Source organism: Maniola jurtina, chromosome 17 (assembly GCF_905333055.1).
Source record: "Maniola jurtina chromosome 17, ilManJurt1.1, whole genome shotgun sequence".
Taxonomy (NCBI): domain Eukaryota; kingdom Metazoa; phylum Arthropoda; class Insecta; order Lepidoptera; family Nymphalidae; genus Maniola; species Maniola jurtina.
The window spans coordinates 11497394-11521059 of NC_060045.1; the positions used below are offsets into that span (position 1 = coordinate 11497394).

Below are 23666 nucleotides of genomic sequence, written 5' to 3' on the forward strand. Positions count from 1 at the left end.
CTTAAAAATTTAGACGTTGATGAGTTCAGGCCGACGATATTAGTTGTTAGAAATGAAATGGATGACGCACTACTCAAAAACTATAGTTTCATAGATGTAACTGTAACTGAAGTTGTAAAAAATCAAATACCTTTTATTATAACGAACAAAATAAGTGGAATGAATATAACTGAAGAATTCGATAGAGATAATCTATTCTCTCTAAGTTATTTCGAAAATTGTAAAGATATTATAAATATTGCTAAAGAAATGGACAAAACAATTAAGTATTTTATAATTGTTCATAAAGTCTGCGAAATTATTATAAACGACATGTTAAATGATATACAATTTTATGAAGTCAAGTTTTTCATACCAGATGAAGAGGATGGAAGATTTATTTCTTTAACCATTACTTCAGAAATGAACGAGAATAGTTGTCGTTACAATGGACGTATAAAAAAACAAAAATTTAAAATATGTGATAGTTATTTGGATAAGGGCAAAGAAATAATTGAATTGTCATCTTTGGAAGCGCCGTTAGATCTAAAAATGTGCGAATTCAATGTAGGAATGGCAAGTCTTTATCCATATTCTACTATAAAGAACAAAGAGCATCTCAAAACATTTGACCCGCTGTGTATAGATGATATGAATGGATCTGACGTGGAAATCATTAAAATCATAGCGAACTATTTCAATGCGACTTTAAATCTATATTTTGTTAAGAGGAATGAAGAAAACCCATATTTTGATGATGAATACCTAAAGTTTGTGATCAATGGATCTTTAGACGTCTGCCTAGGTGGTCTCTACAAAATCTATGGTGACAATATCTCTTACTCCGGTATTTACTCGAGCCAAGCTATCGTTTGGGTATACACTGTGGAAAGAAGTACAAGATCTTGGCAAAAGCTTGTTGGAAAAACGCATGGCCTGTACATATTCCTAATATTTTATATACTGTATTCAATAATATGGAGGATTGTTACTAAATTTGATGGTAAAGCAGCTTCGATAACGGACACCCTTTTATATAGTTGGGGAGCCCTTGTAGGAGCGACATCTTTGCAAGATGCTAGAACGGTGAAACAAAGAATTCTCAATATCTTATACCTAGTCATGAGTTTATACTTATCTACTTATGTGAGCTGCCAGATTTATTCCTACCTTACCATTGAAGAACCACCGCCACATTACAAAACAGCAGATGAACTTATAACATCAGACAAAACGCCATATCTGGTTCCTGTATCAAAATATTTCGTTCAAGATAAGAAACACGAGGCATTTGCGAATACGTCTTGTGATTGCACAAATTTTAACGACTGTGAAGTAAAATTGATCAAATATAATGCATCAACAATTCTTATAGATGGACATTTGCCTCTTTTGCAGGCAAGAACAGCTGTTGATGATGAAGCAAGGGTTTTGAGAGTTTCCAATGAGATTCTAACAATTTATCATGAAATGATTATTAGGAAGTATAGTCCCTTTGTAAAAACTTATCAGAAGGTAACGCAAAGACTGTTTGAATCCGGAATTTGTCGGAAGCTGTATGAAGCAGCTATTGGGATCACGGTGGTCGATAGAGCTAAAATTGCAAATAAGAATATTTTGTCTAATAGTTACAGTTGCACTGTCGGTTGCAAAATTACTCTTTCTCAGTTAGCTGGTATGTTTTATCTTTGGATTCTTGGGTGTAGTATTTCTATCTTGATCTTTGTTATGGAGATCATAGTTCATAGAGAAAGAGCAATGTAATTTTTTAATTCTGTTAATAATATAAAATATGTTTTTGACCGTTTAATTACTGTTATTATTTTTTATATTAAGTATAAATTGTCTCTTTATCTGTAAACCTGAAACTTAGTTTCCTATCTGACAGAAAATTGAAGAAATCACAACGATCTTCAAATTACACCCAGTTGGGCACGTTAGTAATACAATTTTTATAGTCAATGTGCAAAAAAACTATAAAAAAAATCCCTATACAAGTTCCTTTGATGTTATTTGAAGAGATGTATTTCATAACGCTCGTTATATTACGACTTTTATTCACATGTGGTTCACAGTGAACGTGAAAAAAGAAAATGAAAAATGAAAAGAAAACAAATAACGACCATGTGAATATTGAAAAGAAAAAACTGGTACTTCAATATATTGCTGAAATCGAAAACTGATAAGACTTCGTTCTGAAATTGTTTCGCCTTGGAATGTTTGTTGTGAAAATATTAATAGCGAGAAATTATTTCGTTTACTCTAAGTTTTGGAATAGCTTTAACAGGGCTCTCTTCGTCTCTTACTCCATACAATCGTAGTCCCAATTTCATTTGAATATTAAGCAACTAAAGTCCATGAAATACAGATATATTCTAGAAACTAATATCTGTGCCTGTGGTGTTTTAGATTTTTCTAAACATATGTAGTTTTAAAGTAACAGGGGCTTAAAGATTTGTATGTGAATTTTAAGACCGCGTATCTTTGAAAACGAATATTTTAACGGAAATCTGGAAAACCACAGGCATAGATATTAGTTCCCGAAACGTTTCTACAAAATTCCATTGAGTATGATTGGTTAGTATTCAAATGAGAGACGAATTACGTTTGTATAGAGCGAGTGTTGGAGAGACGCCTCTTAAAAAAATCCGATTCAATCCACAACCTGTATGCGTCAATTGCTGGACATCAATCAAGAGCGCTTCAAGAAATATGATTGAAGTTTCTTATGTATACGTGTTTCTTATCTATTTATCTATAGTGATGCTATGCATGCACTCAAGAGATGCCTAAAGGACAAGAAAGGATAGAGATAATATTTATTATTTTAATAGGTATTCTTATAAGAATATAATGATCTCTCTTTTTTTTGATACAATGACTGTCTTAAAACCTTTGCGGTCTATAAAATAATGAAATATAAATAGGTACCTAGCGACCATACGAAGCTTTGCTCCCGTGGAAATTTCAAAAAATTTTGCCTTATTATAGTATAATATTATGTTAGTATGTAAAATTACTAATTGTATAAGGTCGTTGTTTTTAATAAGGAAAGTTTAAAACAACTTTTATTTTAAAATTTTACTTTTGACTAGACATTTAATGACGAAATCTTTTCGCTTCGAAGCGTAGAGACTAGAGATAGTTTCTTTTAGAGTTTTAATATTAAAACTCTTTCTACTATAGTGTGAATCCGACGGAGTATACATAAGCTTCATTAAAACTTGTACAGAAGATTTCTTTGAAATTCGCTAGAATCATACTATAAAGAACTTATTAATAAAATTTGACGACCTCTGGGCACTGAGGTACGATATCTCACCAAAGGGAAAGAGGTTCGATTGCACCCTGCCGAAAAAGTCGTACCTATCGCCAAACGATTTAAAGAGTTTCAGATTAGCGTTTTTTACGCGTAGAAGGGATCTAAGTTCATTTTTGTAACAGCATAGACATGCTTATAAGCTTGTATTTTAAGCGAGCCGTTTTTATATGAAACCTATATTATATGGAGAGCGAGCTAATACATAGGTATTCACCAAAAAAATGTTAGTAAGTATACTCTATCCGTGGGCTGAAGTCGCGGGCATCAGCTTTTTTTTTTTTTTTTTAAATTATATAGACTAGCGCTTGGCTGCAATCAGACCTGCTAGCAAGTGATGATGCAGCCTAAGATGGAGCGCGCTTGCCTAGAAGTTGCCTATTCACTCTTGACTTGAAGGTACCCATATTATAGGTAGAAGGGAAAACTGACGCCGGAATACTAAGTACTAGTAATAAATAAAATGTTGACGAAATACATTAAAAAAGCCTTTTCAATAGTGAAAATGGAAATGGATATTTACTGATAAGGCTCACGTCAATGCTTCAAGTATTCACATTATTCATTTTGAAATGGTCGTATTTAATTTAAAAACAAGACCTGTTTTTACGTATTTCCGTTATTTGATTTTAATTATTATGCGTAAGTAGAATTGGTTATTTTATATTTAAACGACGGATAGTTATTGAATATAAGTAAATATAATAATATTAAAAACTAGCTGATGCCCGCAGCTTCGCCCGCGTGGATTGGTCAAATCCCCTGCAGCATCAGGATTGAGGAGTTGGAATCCAAATTTTTTATAAAACAATGTCGCAAAGTTCCTCTATCGATTAAAAAAGAAACGACGTAAATCGGTTCAGAAATCTTGGAGATTTCGGTGTACATAGGTAGAAAAACACAACTCCCTTTTTGAAAGTCGGTTAAAAAAGTAGCCTATGTTACACCCTGGTCAATCCTCTACTTGTCTGTAAAAATCCCGTCAAAATCGGTTCAGCCGTTCCAAAGATTAGCCTTTTCAAACAGACAGACAGACAGACAGACAGACAGACAGACAGACAAAAATTTTAAAAACGTGTGATTCAGTGTTGGTATCGTTCAAATAACCATATGAGCTTAATATGCGGTAGCTATTTCGAAATTACAGACAGACACTCCAATTTTATTTATTAGGATAGATGTGTAAGTTTGACTGACTGTTACTCATCAAATTTCTAAAATTCATCATACAAATTTCTAATTTTACCACAATCGTGTAATTTTTAGTCAGTTACATCATGCAAGTACAAAGTGCGGTGCCCATTGACATTGAAATAGTGAGTTCAAAACCAGCCAGGGATGAACCGAAAATCATCTTCATGATACCAGACAAGAAGCCACTGATCTCAAGACGTAGAACATCCCTTGCAATACAATAAGTCGATTATTCCACGTAAGCTGTTGTATCCTCGAAACCGCAAACCGAACCGCTAATCTATATACATATAATAAAATTGTAGAAAAGTGGTGTCTGTACAATGGAAATATATAAAAAAAAGTAGCAGGGGTTGTTATTATATCGATGCCGAACTCGAAATTGTAATTAATTTTTTTTTGTCTCTTTGTCTGTGTGTACGCACAGACAAAGAGACAAAAATAAATAAATAATTATCTTTGCACGCTAATATCAGAAACGGCTTATTCGATTTAGATACAGTTTTCACTAATATATTGTAGTAAGCTTCACTTAACATTTAGTGTTTATTTCATGTCAATCGGTTCATAAATAAAAAAGTTATGTCAATTTAAAGAATCACGGCGAACATTTTTAACGTACAGAGTACGTACTACACGCCTCGCGCCTGAGCGTCCGTGGCTATATAAAGCGCGCTGATTCCACGCGAACGAAGTCGCGGGCACAGCTAGTAAACTAATAAAAATGATAAGAAAATGAGACTTTTAATTCCTCCATATTATAACGGTAAAACTTTGAAAGCGTATTAAAACTGAACGAAGAAGATATTGAGGGGAAATATCTCAAAACTATCTGATTAAAGGCAGAAACTCTTTTACTTGGGCTAAGTTGTGATTAAAACAGATTTTCAAGGGAAGTGAATGCGACGGGGCGTAAACTCCATCAGAACTTATAGAAAAGATCTCTTTGAAAACCGCTTTCAGACTGCCAGCGTCTTATGAAGTGCCACAGTGTAATAAATAACCAGAGCAGAGCAAGAAATTATCACAACATTATATTTTTGCTTTAATTTTAAGTATGGGGAACCCCCATTTATAGTTTTTTTTCTATTTTGGTGTGAAAATCTTAATACGGTTCACAGAATACATCTACTTACCAAGTTTCAAATGTATAGTTCTTATAGTTTCGGAAAAAAGTGGCTGTGACATACGGCAGACAGACAGACACACAGACAGACATGACGAATCTATAAGGGTTCCGTTTTTCCTTTTGAGGTACGGAACCCTAAAAATCGGTACAAACTATCGCCGCAATAGTGTCGCCCTGTGGAGATTGGCTGGCCCATAGAGTTTGCATCGAACTTTGTCACACAGCGAGAATATCGCCGCGATTCTCTCGTCCGTGGAGATGGCGCCTTAGAGACTGAAAAGATTTTATCCAACTGAATCTGTATTTAACCCTCGACCCAAAAAGAGGGATGTTATAAGTTTGACGTGTGTATCTGTGTATCTGTCTGTGGCATCGTAGCTCCTAAACTAATGAACCGATTTTAATTTAGTTTTTTTTGTTTGAAAGGTGGCTTGATCGGGAGTGTTCTTAGCTATAATCCAAGAAGATCGGTTCAGCCGTTTGAAAGTTATCAGCGCTTTTTTAGTTACTGTAACCTTTAATGGTGGGGGGTGTTATAAATTTTTAATTTACACTTGTTTTTGAAGTCAATCTCTGTTAGAAGCTAGTCTGTGGTATACGTAACTTTATAACTTTAACCGGCATCTCATCGGACATTTTCTTTTGGAAGATTGAATTAAAGCGTACAATCATCGAAAAGGCCGAGTGGCTTACCGAGTAATCCGTTTAAGATCCAGGATAACGCTTCTATTTCATTAGGAAATAGATACTGTAGCTTATTGTTATTGTACGTATTCAGTTGATCTACTTAGGTGTTTTGTGATTGTATAAATTATAGGGATCAGACGAATAATTAAGTATAGTAGGTCCCTACTTTTTAATTAGAGATAATTATTACTAATGATAAACTAACAAATATTATCATTTTTAGGGTTCGTACCTTAAAAGGAAAAAACGGAACCCTTATAGGATCACTTTGTTGTCTGTCTGTCTGTCCGTTCGTCCGTCCGTCCGAGTTTGTGGTTACATCACAGAACAAAAAAAATGTGTTTTAATTTTCAAAGTAAGATAACTATACCAAGTGGGTTATCATTATGACAGGGCTTTACTTGTACATTCTAAAACAGATTTTTATTTATTTTTAAGCATAATAGTTTTTGATTTATCGTGCAAAATGTCGGAAAAATACCGGAGTACGGAACCCTCGGTGCGCGAGTCTGACTCGCACTTGGCCGGTTTTTTTGGTAGATAGGTATTATAATCCTTATTATACATACCTTACCTTATAATTATGTACCTACTCTACACATTCGCACACTTAAAGAGTGTGCTCAGGAACTTTTCGATCTGTCCTCCTTTACCTTTTTACCACCGTACCACAAGATGTCGGGCGAGTTTCCATCCTTCCATCCATCGCCACGCACTAAACGTTTTGCGTCATCATTCCTCATAATGGCTAAGGTTTGGAATACCCTTCCCCGATCTATGTTTCCCTACAAGTTTCTTTCTAACGTATCTTTAAAACAAGAATTAATAGGTATCTTCAGGTAAACGCATCCCATCTCAGGCCACATCATCACTTTCCATCAAGTGTGATAGTGGTCAAGCGTTGCCTATATTAAATTTAAAAAAGCATAGATGTTTAATTTACTTTTATTGTAAAGTCAGGGGTTGTTATAGATAGCATGGTTGCATGTAGTAGCTTTTCCAATAATTAAAATTATTGTTTGAACGTGCGCCGAGTAGCTTGATTGGTACAGCTGCATCGATTGTTGTTATGTTTTCACTTAGCTCCATGATTTCCATGATTCCCTCCTGAAATAAAAAATATCGAAAATTATTTTTAGTTTAATTACAAGTGTAAATTAAAAATTTATAACACCTCCGACAAGTGAAGGTTACTGTAACTAGGAAAGAGCTGATAACTTTCAAACTGCTGAACCATTATAGGCACTGCTTTATACATTATAGGCAAGCGCTTGACCACAATTACACCTGCTGGAAAGTGATGATGTGGCCTAAGGTGGGACGCGTTTACCTAGAAGGTGTAAATTAAAAATTCATAACACCGCCGACAAGTGAAGGTTACTGTAACTAGAAAAGAGCTGATAACTTTCAAACGGCTGAACCGATTTTCTTGGATTATAGCTAAGAACACTCTCGATCAAGCAACCTTTCAAACAAAACAAAAAAACTAAATTAAAATCGGTTCATTAGTTTTGGAGCTACGATGCCACAGACAGATACACAGATACACACATCAAACTTATAACACCCCTCTTTTTGGGTTGGGGGTTAAAAAATAGATATTTTCAAGCTAATTCAACATAGAATATCAGAAATATCCTCCAGTCTAAAAGCGACCGCAGTCAAAGTTTGCGCTACAGTAGTTCGGCTGACTTCACTAAACTGCAGTTTAGTTAGTTGGTGTTGCGTTTAGAACTTAATTGAATGCTTGTTTTAATACTGCTAATTTGAACTAGTTGCTTGCATAAGTGTTGAGGAGAGATGAAAGTTAATTAGTAGATGTATTGAAAGTTAAAACTGAGTTGCTTATCGCCTTCCTTCCAGAAATCAACATTTTCAACAATTAACTGGTTTTTATCGAATTTAACTTACATTAAAGAAAAACCGGCCAAGTGCGAGTCAGACTCGTGCATCGAGGGTTCCGTACTCGGGTATTTTTCCCGATATTTTGCACCATAAATCAAAAACTGTTATGCATAAAAATAAATAAAAATCTGTGTTAGAATGTACAGGTAAAGCCCTTTCATATGATACCCCACTTGGTATTGTTATCATACTTTTAAAATTGAACCACATTTAATTTTTTTATGTCGTGTAATCACAAATTCACGGTTCTCAAACTTTTTCCTTTAAAGGTGGCCTACCTACCAGCCAAATTTCGGTCAACGGGAAGTACCCTATAGGTTTTCTTGACAAATACGACAGACAGACAGACAACAAAGTGATCCTATAGGGGTTCCGTTTTTTCTTTTAAGGTACGGAATCCTAAAAATAAATAATTATTATGGTTTTTAAAATTGCGTCCCACGTAACTGCTGGTACGCTTTGCGTGTGTCCAAACCCTTATTTTTAGTAAATTTAATTATTCCTAAAGTATTTTCAAAAGAATTTCCATCGTAAGCTTACGTCTAATGAGGCGTTCAAGTCTGTTTGCCCTCGAGAAGTATTCAGTTAATTAAAACTTGAAAAGTCTTACGCCCTTCTTTCCAGTTCTTTTCATAGGATCCAATTTATTGTATGGAAATTGGATTGTTGGAATTTTTACCCCTTGAATGTATACAAGGGTTGTGAACTGAGACTCTTCAACCTTGGAGGGTTAAATAAATGTTATTTCTCTCAGTTATTTGCCTCGTTTAGCTATTCACCTCATACCTACCTGTTTATCAAAATGTTTATAAGTGATTTCAACTTATATCTCTTCTTAGAATTAGAAGGATTTATTAGACCTCCCAAATTAATTCTATAATATTGTAAAATTAGAGAACAAATAAAAGGCTTTTTTATCATATTTTTTTATTATTATTAAGCTATAATGCATTACGCTAGCCAAATGCGGATGCGCAGACAATACACCTTTGACAACCTTACTGAGGACTCTCAGACTGCAGATTTTCTCCCAATAATTTCCTTCACCGTTAAAGTAATCAAAGCACAGAAGTACATCCGAAAAGTTAGAAGTGCACCGATTCAAATCCTGGACCCTAAAACAGGAGGTCTTCACATTATATTTAACTCTAAGGGACATCACCCATGTCGACTCTCTTAGTAAGTTGTATGCGGAGTATTGTATGTAAGGATCTGTCAACCCACCGCATTATTATCGCAAGAGAACTCCTACCATTATAGCATTAATGGAAAGGGGTCACGACCCTCAGTAATGAGGAGTAAGGAGGAATATAGAGAGAGACCTATCTTCTACGCGATTCTGAATCGCGACAGTAGCCGACACAGAATGAAAGGAATGAAAGATACACGGGCCAGGGACATCGCTACTGTATCGCGATCTTTTTGTCGTCCACTGTTGGTCTCTTATAGGGACTTATGAAGGCCTATGAAGGAACAGTATGCAGTATGCGCCGCCCGCCCTCCCACTGCTAAACATGCAGGAAAAGCCAGCCACCAAGCACCACACAAATCCCAAAACTACTCGACGCACACACGAGGATCACAGAACTCGTTCATTCTGACAGAACTCTCATTTTATATCAGATCCAAGACCGCTGACTTTTAGGACGACGCAAATAGAAGATGGCTTCAAAGAGTTAGTTATTATCCGATTAGATGAAAGAAACCTGCATTTATTCAAGAGAGATTAAAACTATTTCAAGTGAAGTGAAAGCGGCGAAGCGTAAATTCCGTTAGAAGTTTATAGAAAAGGTCCCTTTTGAAAAATCATAGCGCTTTTTATGAAGACGTTATAATAATATTATGATGAATAAAAGTAGGTAATGCTTGGCTAATAACTTGGAAAGATAGTTTAAAATCTAAGCGGATTATGTTATATAGGCAATTATTATATCCACACTACTATTTTAAACAAGATGATCCCCGCAGCCACTATAATACCATTTTATATTTAGTATTACTTATAACACCTGTTAGGAGTTGTTACTTAAACCCTGATCCTTATAGTTACCACCCACTTTATGTATTTTCAATTCAAAAAAAATTTGTACCTACTCATTGCAACTTCAACACAGACATACCAGTTTCCTGCAATGCTATAAAAAGGAAATTCGTTTTCATATCCTTAAATCTTATTTTTGTCGTAGTGAAAACAGTTCTTTATTAAATATCTTTGAAGTAATAAACTCTGCGGAAATCCGTAGCAGAAACCGAGACACTATCAGATCATTCTGAGCGATAAGAGAGAATTTATTTTCTCAGAGTGGTAGCTACGGAGGTATGTTTGAGCTTTTATGCAATTTTCTTTTATAATAACTCTTGAGATAACCCGCACTTCTTACCGTCTTGTTATTTTAGGGTTCCGTACTTCAAAAGGAAAAACAGAACCCTTATAGGATCACTTTGTTGTTCGTCTGTCTGTCTGTCTGTTTGTTCGTCCGAAATTGTATCGAATTTATGTACTTAGGTATGCGGAATTCTCATAACATGCAGTACCTACTAACAAGCCAACGTTAGTTCAAAGCATGATTTGAGAAATTGGAGTCCGAGCGAGAGTTCAAGCGATAGTTGGTTTTTTTAAAGAATGTTAGCCATGCTAATCATGACTAATACTCCCCTTTTCCCTCCAATTAAGCGTAAAGCTTGTGCCAGGAGTGGGTACGACAATAGTGCAACAAGTGGGGTTTGAACCGCCGACCTTTCGGAATTCAGTCCGCTCCTCAACCGTTGAGCTATCGAGGATCTATGGTTTAGTTCAATTATTTAATTATGGGTACATTGATTCGTTTTTCCCAGTATAGCGAATATTCTATGCCATTCAGTGCTTTTTGCGATCTAGAGGTGACGATGTATAAAGCTGGAAACATATTTATCACTAGCTGTGCCCGCGACTTCGTTCGCGTGGAATAGTGACTTTTCGGGCAGCATATTTTGAATTCGTCGTTTGGGAAGCTAAAAATTTACTTTACAGTAATGCTTCTCTGTACGTTAAAAATGTTCGCCGTGATTCTTTAAATTAACATAACTTTTTTATTTATGAACTGATTGACATGAAATAAACACTAAATGTTAAGTGAAGCTTACTCCAATATATTAGTGAAAACCGTATCTAAATCGAATAAGCCGTTTCTGATATTAGCGTGCACAAACACACAGACAAACAGACAAACAGCTAAAAAAAAAGTTTATTACAATTTCGGGTTCGGCATCGATATAATAACAACCCCTGCTACTTTTTTTTTATATATTATCCATTGTACAGACACCACTTTTCTACAATTTTATTATACGTATAGATGAGGCTGTATAGAGATGTATAGATGAGGTCTGTATATCATGAACCGTAGTTCATGCTATACAGCCCTCTGAAAGATATACGGACGAACAAACGGACGAACAAAGGCTTAGTAATAGGGTCCCGCATAGAATTCCTAATTAATTCCAAAATCCTTCCCCAATAATCCGTATGAGAGATCTTTGCCCGAAACTGGGAGTAACTAAAAATAAGTTAAGCTAAGTAACACAATTAATGCTAGATTCTCATAACATGGCAAAGTTAGTTCAAAGCGTGATTAGAGAAATTGCAGTCCGAGCGGGAGTTCAAGCGATAGTTTAGTTTAGTTCAATAAACTTAATTACGGCTACAGTGATTAGTTTGTCCAGTGTAGCGCATAAGAGGGTATTAAATGCGTTTATAGGAGTATGACGTTTGTCGTGTTCGTATTTCGATTTAGCTTACTACCGCGAAAGCATGTTACCTTACCTATCAGTTTGGCCTGGTGGACAAATGTCAAGGAGGTACGCTGGTGGATCAGTAACGATATCAGCGAACGATACTAATAATATAAATCTATAAATTCCTATACAGGGTGGAATTTTGTAATGCCACCTGAAGGGAAAGTACTCTTAATACTGTAGATAGAAAATTTTACTCAAAGAAAACATTCCTTTATTTTTGAATAGAAAGAAAACTGCATTCAAAGATTTTCGAAAATTCGCTTGCCACACCCGGGAATCGAACCGACTAAAGTCTGTAAAAATTACAACCTGTACTTTTATTGCATCGATCGGTAGGGTCAATTATAAGGATGAAATCTCTCTAAGAAATTTGATAAATTAAATGAAAGGAAAGCCATGAAATCTGAACATGATCAAGTGCGTAAATAGAGATTGTAATAGAAATTCGGTTTTGCAAACAGTTGGTCACAATTACGGGTGCAAACACATTCCGTATTCCATCTGTTGAAATAAATCGCGCCGCTGCCTCCCATCAATCTCATCTAGTGCTAAAGGAGTAAGTACACTGGGATATTAGCAGAGATCGGTGTGCCTAGTGGGAGATTTTTAACCTATTCGATCGCGTAAAAGTTAACTGCGTTTTGTATTTAATTGAAACAGCGCCATCTAGTGACAAGAAGATGGCGCTGTTTCAATTCCATACAAAACGCAGTTAACTTTTACGCGATCGAATAGGTTAAAAATCTCCCACTAGGCACACTGAATAGGTAGTGCAATTTAGGATGACACTTGACAGTATGAATACGTCTGCGGGACTTTGGGATTGATTTGACAGACTTGCTGCCTCAGTGGTAAACACTGTCTTATTAGTGGAAGGTCCGGGCTCGATTCCCGGTTGGGGTTTGGAGTTTTATAATTTCTAAATTTCTGGTCTGGTCTGGTGGAGGATTTGACCGTGGCTAGTTACCACCCTACTGGCAAAGCCGTACCGCCACAGTTTTAGCTATTAGGTACCTATTTGTTTATGTACATAAAACAAGTCAGTATCGCTAAAATAATCAGGTAAACACCTATCTATTTAAAATCACAATTGTATCTAAATATAAATATGAAACGTATGAAATTTGGGATGAAAAATATTATGTCCGCGTAAGTATATGTAAATATTCGCATACAAGTGCGATTATGTTTGTTTGTCTTTCATCACTCACCAAGTAAATGCATAAGGGTCAAATGTAGCCCAGAACGAAATCTGAGCACCCTAACTCCACGCAGACTTGTCTGTCTTACCACTAGGGAGTTTTTTTTCTCTGTCGTCTGCCTTTACAAAGATTAGCCATTGTCAAGTTTGTAGTTATTTGTAACAAGTTAGTTAAACTATACAAGTATGGACCCCGTCTGTGCCGGCGCTCGCCGACACACGCACGGCATCCCCTTAGAGTGCTTTCCAGTCAGTTTTAACAAAAAAAAAAATTGGTTGTCTGTAAAGTCGGTTTACTGACGATAGTTGAACGTGACAACAAAGGCCGATTGTGCTTCTTTGTCGCTCGTTCCGCGCTCTCGCTTGCACTTTACGCCTTACATGGAACGCCTCAGAGCGAGGTAACGCCGCATGAGTCATGTTTTTTCGTGCGTGCAGCCGGCTCTATCGAATTATAAGACGTTGTCACGTCAAAAAACACTCCAAAAAGACAGAGCACGCCCGCCAGCTAACACCAACACAGACGAAGTCCAGGGAGTTTTTATACAGTTTTTACAAAGCCAGAACCCAACCCGATAGGGCGCCACCGCCGGGACTCTATTACTAAATTGGTATAATAGGTTCCCGTTGCCAACCTTTGGGTACGGAACCCTAAAAAATAGTAGCCAATTGATCATAATTTTACAAAGAGACCACAGGAACAGCAAATCAGCTCTGTAATGCTGTCCTAAGTGAGAGTCGGCTGCGGAGGGCCTTTGTGATTGCAGATCAAAGGCTGATTCTCTGTGACGCGCCTGCTGTTTGCATGCTGCGCAAATTGACAACTGATCTGTCACTGGCTAAACCGCATAGCGCTAGTTTTGCTATAGGTACACTGAACTATTATAAGTGATAACAAGTGTAAATTAAAAATTTATAACACCCCCGACGATCCAAAGTATCTGAGATTTCCAAAACATCATTTTCAAATAAATAATTATGTATTTAGGCAACGTCCATCTTGACAGCTTGACATTTGTCTATTGACATAATATTATGAACCTAACGGTTATCTAACCTTCTTTTCTACAAGAAAACTAGAAAAGAGCTGATAACTCTTAAACGGCTGAACTAATTTTTTTAGATTATAGCTAAGAACACTCTCGATCAAGCCACCTTTCAAACAAAAAAAACTAAATTAAAATCGGTTCATTCGTTTAGGCGCTACGATGCCACAGACAGATACACAGATACACAGATACACAGACACACAGATACACAGATACACACGTCAAACTTATAGCACCCCTCTTTTTGGGTCGGGGGTTAAAAATATCCTCAACTCATAACAACTGACTTTATTCCATCGCTATACAATGCATGATAAACTTTAACATTAATTCTAAACTACTAACTTCTTGAAAACATATTAATAAATTCCAATCTTTGGATGGGTATCTAGTCAAATAAATTTATATTATAATAAATAAACTAACCTAGTTACTAACATAGTCTTAAGCAATTGTTTGTATTACTAACAAAATGGATGTAATATCTGGAATAAAGATTATTATTATTATTATTATATAACTTACTCTCACGCCCGGTTACAAAATAGATATATATAAAAGCCAAAGGGAATATACATACTTACATACATAAAAATAAATAAACCTACATACACATTTACATAAATAAATATTTGTACCGGGCGGAGGATTACGCCCCGGCAGGGGAGACCAAACGGCCGGGGGTCAGGGCGACAGGCTGAGAAAGCGGCGGACTATCCTTGCCGAGTCTAGCAAGACCGCTTTTTGCTTATGCAATTGTTTGTATTACTAACAAAATGGATGTAATATCTGGAATAAAGATTATTATTATTATTATTATTATTTTCTGCTTCGAATCAATATCAACCGCTTTTCTTGCCGCCATTTTCCCATCTCCCTCCAACAGTGTTTTCTTTTTTTTAATTCAACTCTAGGCAAAGGTAAAATCGCTAACATAAGTAGCAGTGATAGCCTTCCGTCCAGTACTTATTCGATCCCGGGCATGTTCCTTTACCTTTTAACCCCCGACCCAAAAAGAGGGGTATTATAAGTTTGACGTGTGTATCTGTGTATCTGTCTGTGGCATCGTAGCTCCTAAACTAACGCACCGATTTTAATTTAGTTTTTTTTTGTTTGAAAGGTGGCTTGATCGAGAGTGTTCTTTTCTTAGCTATAATCCAAGAAAATCGGTTCGAAGTTTGAAAGTTATCAGCTCTTTTATAACTACTGTAACCTTCACTTGTCGGACACTTGTTTATTTATTTAGAAGTCTTTATTGCACACACATTACAGGAAAGTGGATCATCATAAGGCATCTTCTAGGTAAACGCGTCCCATCTTAGGCCACATAATCACTTTCCATCAGGTGTGATTGTGGTCAAGCGCTTTCCTATAATGAATAAAAAAAGACTTTACTATTCTGAGTTATGTGCGTTTTCAGTGAGTAAGTAGTACTATATATAGGTACTTAGTCTACTTATTTTTTAATCCCATAGGCTGAGATCTTGCTGAGATACATTTCATAAAACAGTTCAAGAGCCTTTTTGCTGTTCACATTTTTTAACAGCCAATCAAGAGAGAACACAATCGGAGAGCAGGTAGGTACCTAAATATAAACGGTTGACCGCCAGCCTACGTCACGAATGTGTAGCATATGCAGTATGCACAATGCATCGTTCGATGAATACCAAACAGGGACGTGCAAGTGCATGGACGGACATGTCGAGACGTGAACGGATATAATGTTTCTCTTCGTACCGGGAAACTGTTCCCTTTGAGGTACAGCTGGCTTTTGAAAGGGCTTTTTGACTGCCACGACGGCTAGGCGTGTGATTTCTAGCCTTTGTAAGTGATATGGTTTAACTGGCAACTTCTAGGCAAGCGCGCTCCATCTTAGGCTGCATCATCCCTTGTTAGCGAGTCTGATTGCAGCCAAGCGCTAGTCTATATATACTTAATTTAAAAAAAAACTGATATTACTCGTATCCATTGCGGAGTTCTGTTCTCCATCTCCGAAGATATTCATCAGATCTTCATCAAAATATGGGACCACCTACGAAGTATAACCCTTTCAAACAAAAAAAATCCAAATCGGTCCAGGCGTCTTTGAGCAATCAGGGAACATACATAAAAAAGAAAAAAATACTTACCTAATAAAAAAAAAAGATTCTGACGAATTGAGAACCCCCTCCTTTTTTTGAAGTCGGTTAAAAAAACTAGAAATCTAAGTGTGAAGCTCGCCCGACTTCATACATACATTACACGTGTAGAAACAAATTTTTTACTTTTAGTGTTTGTGCTATTTGAAGTCGGTTTTTTTTTTGAATTTTTTTGTAAATCATGAAACCAGAAGAAACTCGTGAATGAAGGGGCGACGAAGCGAGTCTTCTGGCATAGCTCAATGCCAGCGCCCATTTCGAAAAACTCTATTGAATCGGACAGATAAGATTACATGATTTTAAAACCACTTAAGTGATTGAAATTTTGTAAGTACTATTAACCAATATTTTTCAGTTCAAACAACTTTTCACCAACATCACAAGTTAAAACTAGTTTTGACCAGATAAAAGTTTTACCTGTAACATCTCTATAGAATTTATACATGTAGGCATTCTGAAACCTAGAATTATACATGTAGGCAATTCCATTCGAAACCTACAATTAGGATTAATTGCGACAATTGCGTAATTATTGTCACAAGAGCACTGCACTCTGATGAATTTACGAGATAACAATATTGATGTGCACGACAAAATGGTAAAATGTGGCTCCAATTTATACAATTCGAATCCAACTTCCATACTAATATTGCCTGTCTGTCTGATAGAATTTCACGGCCCGTCTATTAAATCATTTTTGACGAAAAGTGCAGAGATAAATACTATCCCAGGAAATGATATAGGCTACTTTTTGCCCCGGAAAATGAAAGAGTTACCACGGGTTTTAGAAAACCCTAAATCTGGACGAAATAGCAGGCACCATCTAGTGTGAAATAAGATTTTGACGATTTATGTGTCTAATAAATAATGAGCAAACTTTGAGCAAAATTGTAATGTATTTTGTATTTTTTTATTACTGGTATTTTATGTATTTTAACACTAAAATAACGACAGACACTAAATTTCGTATTTAACTCAAAGCGCAATAAAGTCACAAAAATATTTTATTTAGGTATGGGCTCAGAGAGAGAGCTACCAACATTAGCAATAATAATACTTAAATACTTTAAAAAAATATTTTAACACTAAAATAAAGACAGGAACTAGAATTCGTAATCGAATTCTTTACGGTATCCAACCTTAGTTGGTCACGTTATAAAAATTAAACTATTTAATTTTTTTTTAAACGAACTTTTACGTTTTTTTAAATCTCATTTTATCCTAAGGAAACCCACCATACATACCACTGTGATGGGCCACGACGTCAGCAGAAAGAACACGACGAAAAAGATATTACCTACCTATCTCATTTCATTTTAGTAGCAAGAATGTGTGCCATCAAAAATTTTTTGCTCCATCCTTTTTGGTTTTAGCAGGTACCTACTTTGCCATACATTTCCCATTGCACTTGCCACCATCAACCCATATAATTTCAACAACGTATTTTTTGACCCATTTTAGTTTTATCAGGATGGGTTTATTTTGTCACTTGACCCGAAAAATATAATATTAATTATATTTACCTACGCGATAGAAAGAGAGGCGCTCAATAAATTTAGGCCACAGTATTGTGCGAGCTTAATTGCACTTTATTGTATAACTCAATCGCTATTTATTTAAACATCTTCGAGGAGTCATTGGTCTGTATCTGGAAGTACTGTTAATATTCTTTGGTTTTACGCAATGTAATTGTTCAATGCTTTCGCAGTAACCGAAGCAAAACTGAACGCCACTTAAAACTCGATCAGCTTTTTGTTGTTTTTTGTTGTTCTGAGCAGGTAACTTGTCATCCAATGCTATTGGCGGCATTTTAACACAACCCATAGAATTTCAATCACTGCTTTATGAAACTTAATTGACTGGGAACGAATGTGCGTCCCTCGCAGACACATTCCAAGCTACGAGTACATTTAATATTAGTTGTTTTAATTTTTTCTTAATCGCAATGGCATTCTATATTTCACAACAAAAATTTAATATTTAAGTATGTACGTTAAAACTGATGAAACTAAAAAAAATATTGTCTTTTTCCTCAGAGATTATTGTAATAAGACTGTCACAATTAACTAAGTTCTGATCTTTTCTATGCCGGTGGTTCTGACCATGTTCTGACGAATAAAACAGTCATTTTTTTTAGATTTTCAAATTTATATAACTCTTTGAATAGGTCAGATTTTCCAGTTTTTCAGATGTCACAAATATATGTATTTAATTTTTCTTGCCTTAGAGTTGTTATTAAGGCTTTGGTAAGGCTTTATTTTCGCGTGAAAATAAACAAGCATTATGATTGCAAAGAACAAAATGCCACTTTGATTTATAAGGAACAAAAGAATCTTGCAATGCTCGTACCTTTGTAACCATAATGGACATCAACACAAAGTGGTTGCATTCTTCCTTAGCACCATTGTTGAGATGCTGCGCTTTTGATCCGGGCAAATACAAAAATTTCACGGTTCAATCATCCTAAATATCTAAACTACACCATCTCTCTCTGATAAAGGACTATTATGTATATCTGTCTCTTTTGCTTCGGAATCCTAGACGCAGCGCTGATATCGACGCAACCTTATCACTGATGTCGCAGCAAGCAATAATTGCTTTTATTCGTTATGTATAAGGGATGAATTTTAATTGTGTAAATGTTGTCTAAGAGGTTGTTCACGTACCTGAATGGCCGTATCTTGTAGCTTGTAGTATTCGAGAATGGATCTGCTCACATTCACAATTTCCAGCCCCAGTAGCGCTCAGATCATCGACGGGAAAACACGTGTGTTTGGTTTTCGCGAAAACAGCATCCGCGTGTTCTGAATTTAAATCGTAAACGTATCCCGATTTCTTTATCGAATAAATGTTTTAGTGATCACATTTTAATACTTTCGATTGATTAAGTTTTAAAATGTGTGTGTGGTTTTGAAGAATTGTGTGGTTTGTGACGTTTTTTGGACACTTTTGCCGGTGATCGGATAAACTTGTCTCGAAGGTATGTCAACCAGTTTGTTACTTACTGCAGTTTTTAATAATTACTTATGTATTGAAGCGGATACCGGTGATTTCCTTTTGGTATGCAACTCGGACCTGTTTTTCGTCCGGGCAAGCGTGGGAAGGAATTTCGTTTGCACTTTTAATGATACTACAGAGTACAGAGTCAGACACGCGACATTGTTAGCACGTTTTTTCTGAATAGTAATGCGTGAGACGTGACGTACCTATCTCGAATATCATTGAATCGACTTTGACTAAACTCATTACATTATTACAAGTTACCTATTTGTTTTAAATTTAGATTTTAAAACAAAATTGAGATCTTATTTAAGACAAACTAAAATTACATTGTCATTGTCATTATTTTTAAATTCACATAGTTAAATGGGTATACAATTGTTTTACGCTCACAAAAAATCTGAAGAGGTATTTTTTGGTTTTTATAATTGCTAATGTATTTTCATACATACCTAAGAATATATGATTATTTCCACTGATGATGAAATTCTTACGTCTTTTTCAACTTGTATATTATGTGCTCGGTATTATGTCGACATAATAGGTAACAGGCCAAATTGTAATAGGTCTACAGATAGGCATTATGAGAATGGCTCTCCCAGGGAGCAAATAAGCGATTCATCTGGAGGGCCTATTCCAATAATGAGAGTAGATATAGAGACGGAAATAATAGTTAATCTTGGGCATGAGAAACATCCAAGCATTGTGGTTTAACTAAATGCACTCCTTTATTGAAACCAATTCTGCTGAAGATATACATTTTAACCCAAATTGACTAGAACCAAAATTTAATGTAGTGATAATTAAGGTACTACATTGAATTTCATTAAAGAATAATTGCATTGATAGGGTTAAACGTAGTGGGTAGCTACCGGCTTCTTTACAATGTTCTTTGAGACTAAGATAACGTTTATGGTATTATTAGGTATCTACTTGAAATAATAATAGGTATTAATCACACATATTCTTAGTTTTGGTTCTGGTAAAACTAATAGCTACCCACCAATTTAATCGTTTATATGGAGTTTTTTCATTTTTTATTAAAAGTACTTAATATAAAAACGATAACATGATTTCTTACAATGTGGAAGGAAAAAAGAGAAGAGGACGACCAAAGAAAAGGTGGATTGATTGCGTAAAAGAGGATATGCATTTAAAAGGGGTAGATGATACGTTGATGGATGACAGAAGAGAGTGGAAGAGGAAGACATGTTGTGCCGACCCCACGTAGCATGGGATAAGGGCTGGAAGAAGAAGAATTTGATTTCTTACAATTGAATCTTTAACGAATGTAAGTTCATTTCCAAATAAGAGGTCTTTATTTGCTTCATTACTATCAACGAAACTAACCTTACCCAACTAAATGATAAAAAAGACACCAAAACCCAAAGATGAATGAATAATTATAAAAACAAATAGAACCACTGATTCCGGTAGTCGATATAAATAAAGTCTATCCAATTAATTTTAAGTAAAGAGAAAGTTGATAAAAAGTTGATTTCAATTCTAGTTCACCTCATTACGTCGACAAAACTGATGATTTTATAGCAAAAATAGTAATAACATGATTGATGATTGAATAAGAGTAGAAAATTTTGCGTTGAAGAGAGGAAGTAGGTAGTTTTTACCTACGGAGTTGTGACTTAATTTTATTTTGTCATTCATTTTAGTTTTTGACATACAAACTAAAAAAAAATACTTACTTTTGTGACTAGTTTTTGAAAGTTTTTGTAGCTCACCTCATTATTTTAATTTAACAAGCATTGAATTATTATATACTTACTAAATACTAACCATAACGTAATAATTTCTCAAGGCAACATAGAAAAAATAAGGCACAGTAATTTTAAAAGAATACCTACCTATCTACCGAGCTCAACAATGGAGTGACCGGACCTGGTATAATCACATAGTGAATCAGAGAATCTCAAAAAAATCTCAAAAATCCTGCTTTTGTCTAAATGAACGCTTTAAATAAATACTAAGCAATTAAGCTAATGATTAAGTAAACAATACTGATTACATGGTTTTTAGCACACGAGATTTGTTTGCACATTAGATTGGTACTTTAACTTTTATCTGCTAAATTTATTTAGACAACAGCGCATGAATGAATAAATATAACCTCCGTAATGTGGCAATTAGAACGGCAATTAAGGTCTTTTGTGATTTCAAAAGGGTAAGCCACTGTAGCCTATTGTACCTAAAATAAAAAGATTCCGACGAATTGAGAACCTCCTCCTTTTTTTGAAGTCGGTTAACTATTAGGTCACTCACAATATCTGCCAAACCATAATTATCATCATCATCATCATCTTCTTCCTGTGGCACTAAGGTCTTTTGTGAACCCTGCCCGAATTAATTAAAAGGATTTTTTATTTTTCTTTGTCAGCCTTTATTTATGCATTGTTGGACATAGGCTTCCCCACATGAAAGCATTTCTTCCCGGTGGTGTCGGGCGAGCCTTTTCCAAGTTTCTCGCGCAAGCTTGCAGTGATGTTGGACCAACCAGCGTTTCTCCTTAATTTATTATAATTATACAATAATTTAATTAATTTTAATTATACAATAATTATACACGGGATTTATAAAAGTTAAATCCTTGCGAAGGAAATCACGAGCATTATCTAGTCTAGGGATATATAAAAAGGTTCTTCTTCATCTTGATTCCAAAATTGGAGTAGCAATCGTTTAGCTTCACTAAGTTAAATAACTTAAAGCAGTAATTACAGAAACTTAACCATAGGTATACAGAAATGCACTAAAATTATTAAATTTTCAAAATAAACTCCTGCAGCAACTTGTGCAGTTAACTTTATGCTTACAATGTTATAAATAGGTAGTAGCAGCAGGTAACAACTGTAAGGTATATTTACTTCTGTGTATCTATCTATTCGTTACGTAATATAATCCAAACTTTAGAAATCTAAATTCAAAATTCCTGAAGATTTCTTTTGGGAAATATGCTGTGATTTCTGTGCTCAAAAAACCTAATTTCACAAATTGACCTTTTGGGATTAATTTCAAGTGGAAACTTGATTAGATTATCCTGTTTAAACCCACGCCACTCACCCGTCAAACGAAACACCGCTATACGTTCTTAATTTTTTACTCACTAAATATCTGATATTTGTTAGTAGTAGGTATAGTAGCACACTTAAGTCAACTAATCTATTAATCAAAACATTAAGTTTAATATGTTAAATAGAGAGTGCTTGCATTGAGTTACTGTGTTCTGGTACATGGTCATGATGTAGGTAGCTATTAGACAGTTAGAAAGCAGTTAGTAGACCAATAAAATTGACATAAATTATTTTAAAAAAGAATCAATTTCTTGAACAGGTCTAATTCTAAATTATAATAATAGTTGCCTACTTAATTCTAAGCTTATTTAGGTTTTCGCTCATACATTTTATTTCGCTACTATTTTGGCACTAATTAATTTAACAAAAGCTTTAGTCTATTCCATTTGATACACCTCATGCATTTGAGGGTTAAAAATAAATATTAATTTTTGACTAATGTTTTCTAAATATCAAATTGAATTTGAGTGCTTTTATTTAAAAATCTTTAGTTCTATCTTCTAAATAAGTATATAAAATGAAAAGCTGAATGACTAACTGACTTATTGACTGATTTATCAATGCACAGCTCAAACTACTGGATGGATCGGGCTGAAAGGCCTGCAGTTAGAGCTATTACGAAGTAGACATCCACTAAGAAAGGATTTTTAAAATATAACCCCTAAGGGGGTAAAATAGGGGTTTGAAATTTATGTAGTCCACGCGGACAAAGTCGCGGGCAAAAGCTAGTGGATAAATAAAACATTTAAAAAGCTATTGACATAGATACAGGCTCTCATTAAGATAGTTGAAGTTCCTTTTTAACTATTGTTAACCCCCGACCCAAAAAGAGGGGTGTTATAAGTTTGACGTGTGTATCTGTGTGGCATCGTAGCTCCTAAACTAATGAACCGATTTTAATTTAGTTCTTTTTGTTTGAAAGGTAGCTTGATCGACAGTGTTCTTAGCTATAATCCAAGAAAAACGGTTTAACCGTTTGAAAGTTATCAGCTCTTTTCTAGTTATTGTAACCTTCACGTGTCGGGGGTTTTATAAATTTTTAATTTACACTTCTTGATAACTATGTATAAGGTTAGTTTCAGTCTATTTCGTTATAACCTATCAAGGATTAACCTCGACCCAATCACAAAATTATGTTCCTTTTTGTCCATATTTGGTTATCTTGTAGTAAAGTAAGTAACCTTCACAATATATTTGCATTTCCG

The 23666-nt window shown here is 35.2% G+C and overlaps 2 protein-coding genes and 1 long non-coding RNA gene across 4 annotated transcripts in view; all 3 read left to right on the forward strand.

Annotated features, from left to right (window-relative positions):
• The first annotated feature begins 306 nt into the window (after positions 1 to 306).
• LOC123874052 lies at positions 307 to 1743 on the forward strand. Its single transcript, XM_045919210.1, has one exon. It carries the CDS (start codon positions 313 to 315, stop codon positions 1741 to 1743), a length of 1431 nt encoding a protein of 476 aa, XP_045775166.1. The 5' UTR covers positions 307 to 312.
• Positions 1744 to 3811: 2068 nt separating this feature from the next.
• Positions 3812 to 4716, forward strand: LOC123874072. The gene is made up of 2 exons (XR_006797823.1): positions 3812 to 3940; positions 4565 to 4716. It is a non-coding gene; the product is annotated as an uncharacterized LOC123874072 (long non-coding RNA).
• Positions 4717 to 19095: 14379 nt separating this feature from the next.
• Positions 19096 to 23666, forward strand: part of LOC123874115 (rho-related GTP-binding protein RhoN-like) — a 167276-nt gene continuing 162705 nt past the window's right edge. The window contains exon 1 of one of the 2 annotated variants that reach the window (XM_045919304.1): positions 19096 to 19358. The gene's annotated coding sequence lies outside the window, so the exon portion shown is untranslated. The remainder of the gene's footprint in view (positions 19359 to 23666) is intronic. The other variant, XM_045919303.1, reaches the window with a different exon arrangement.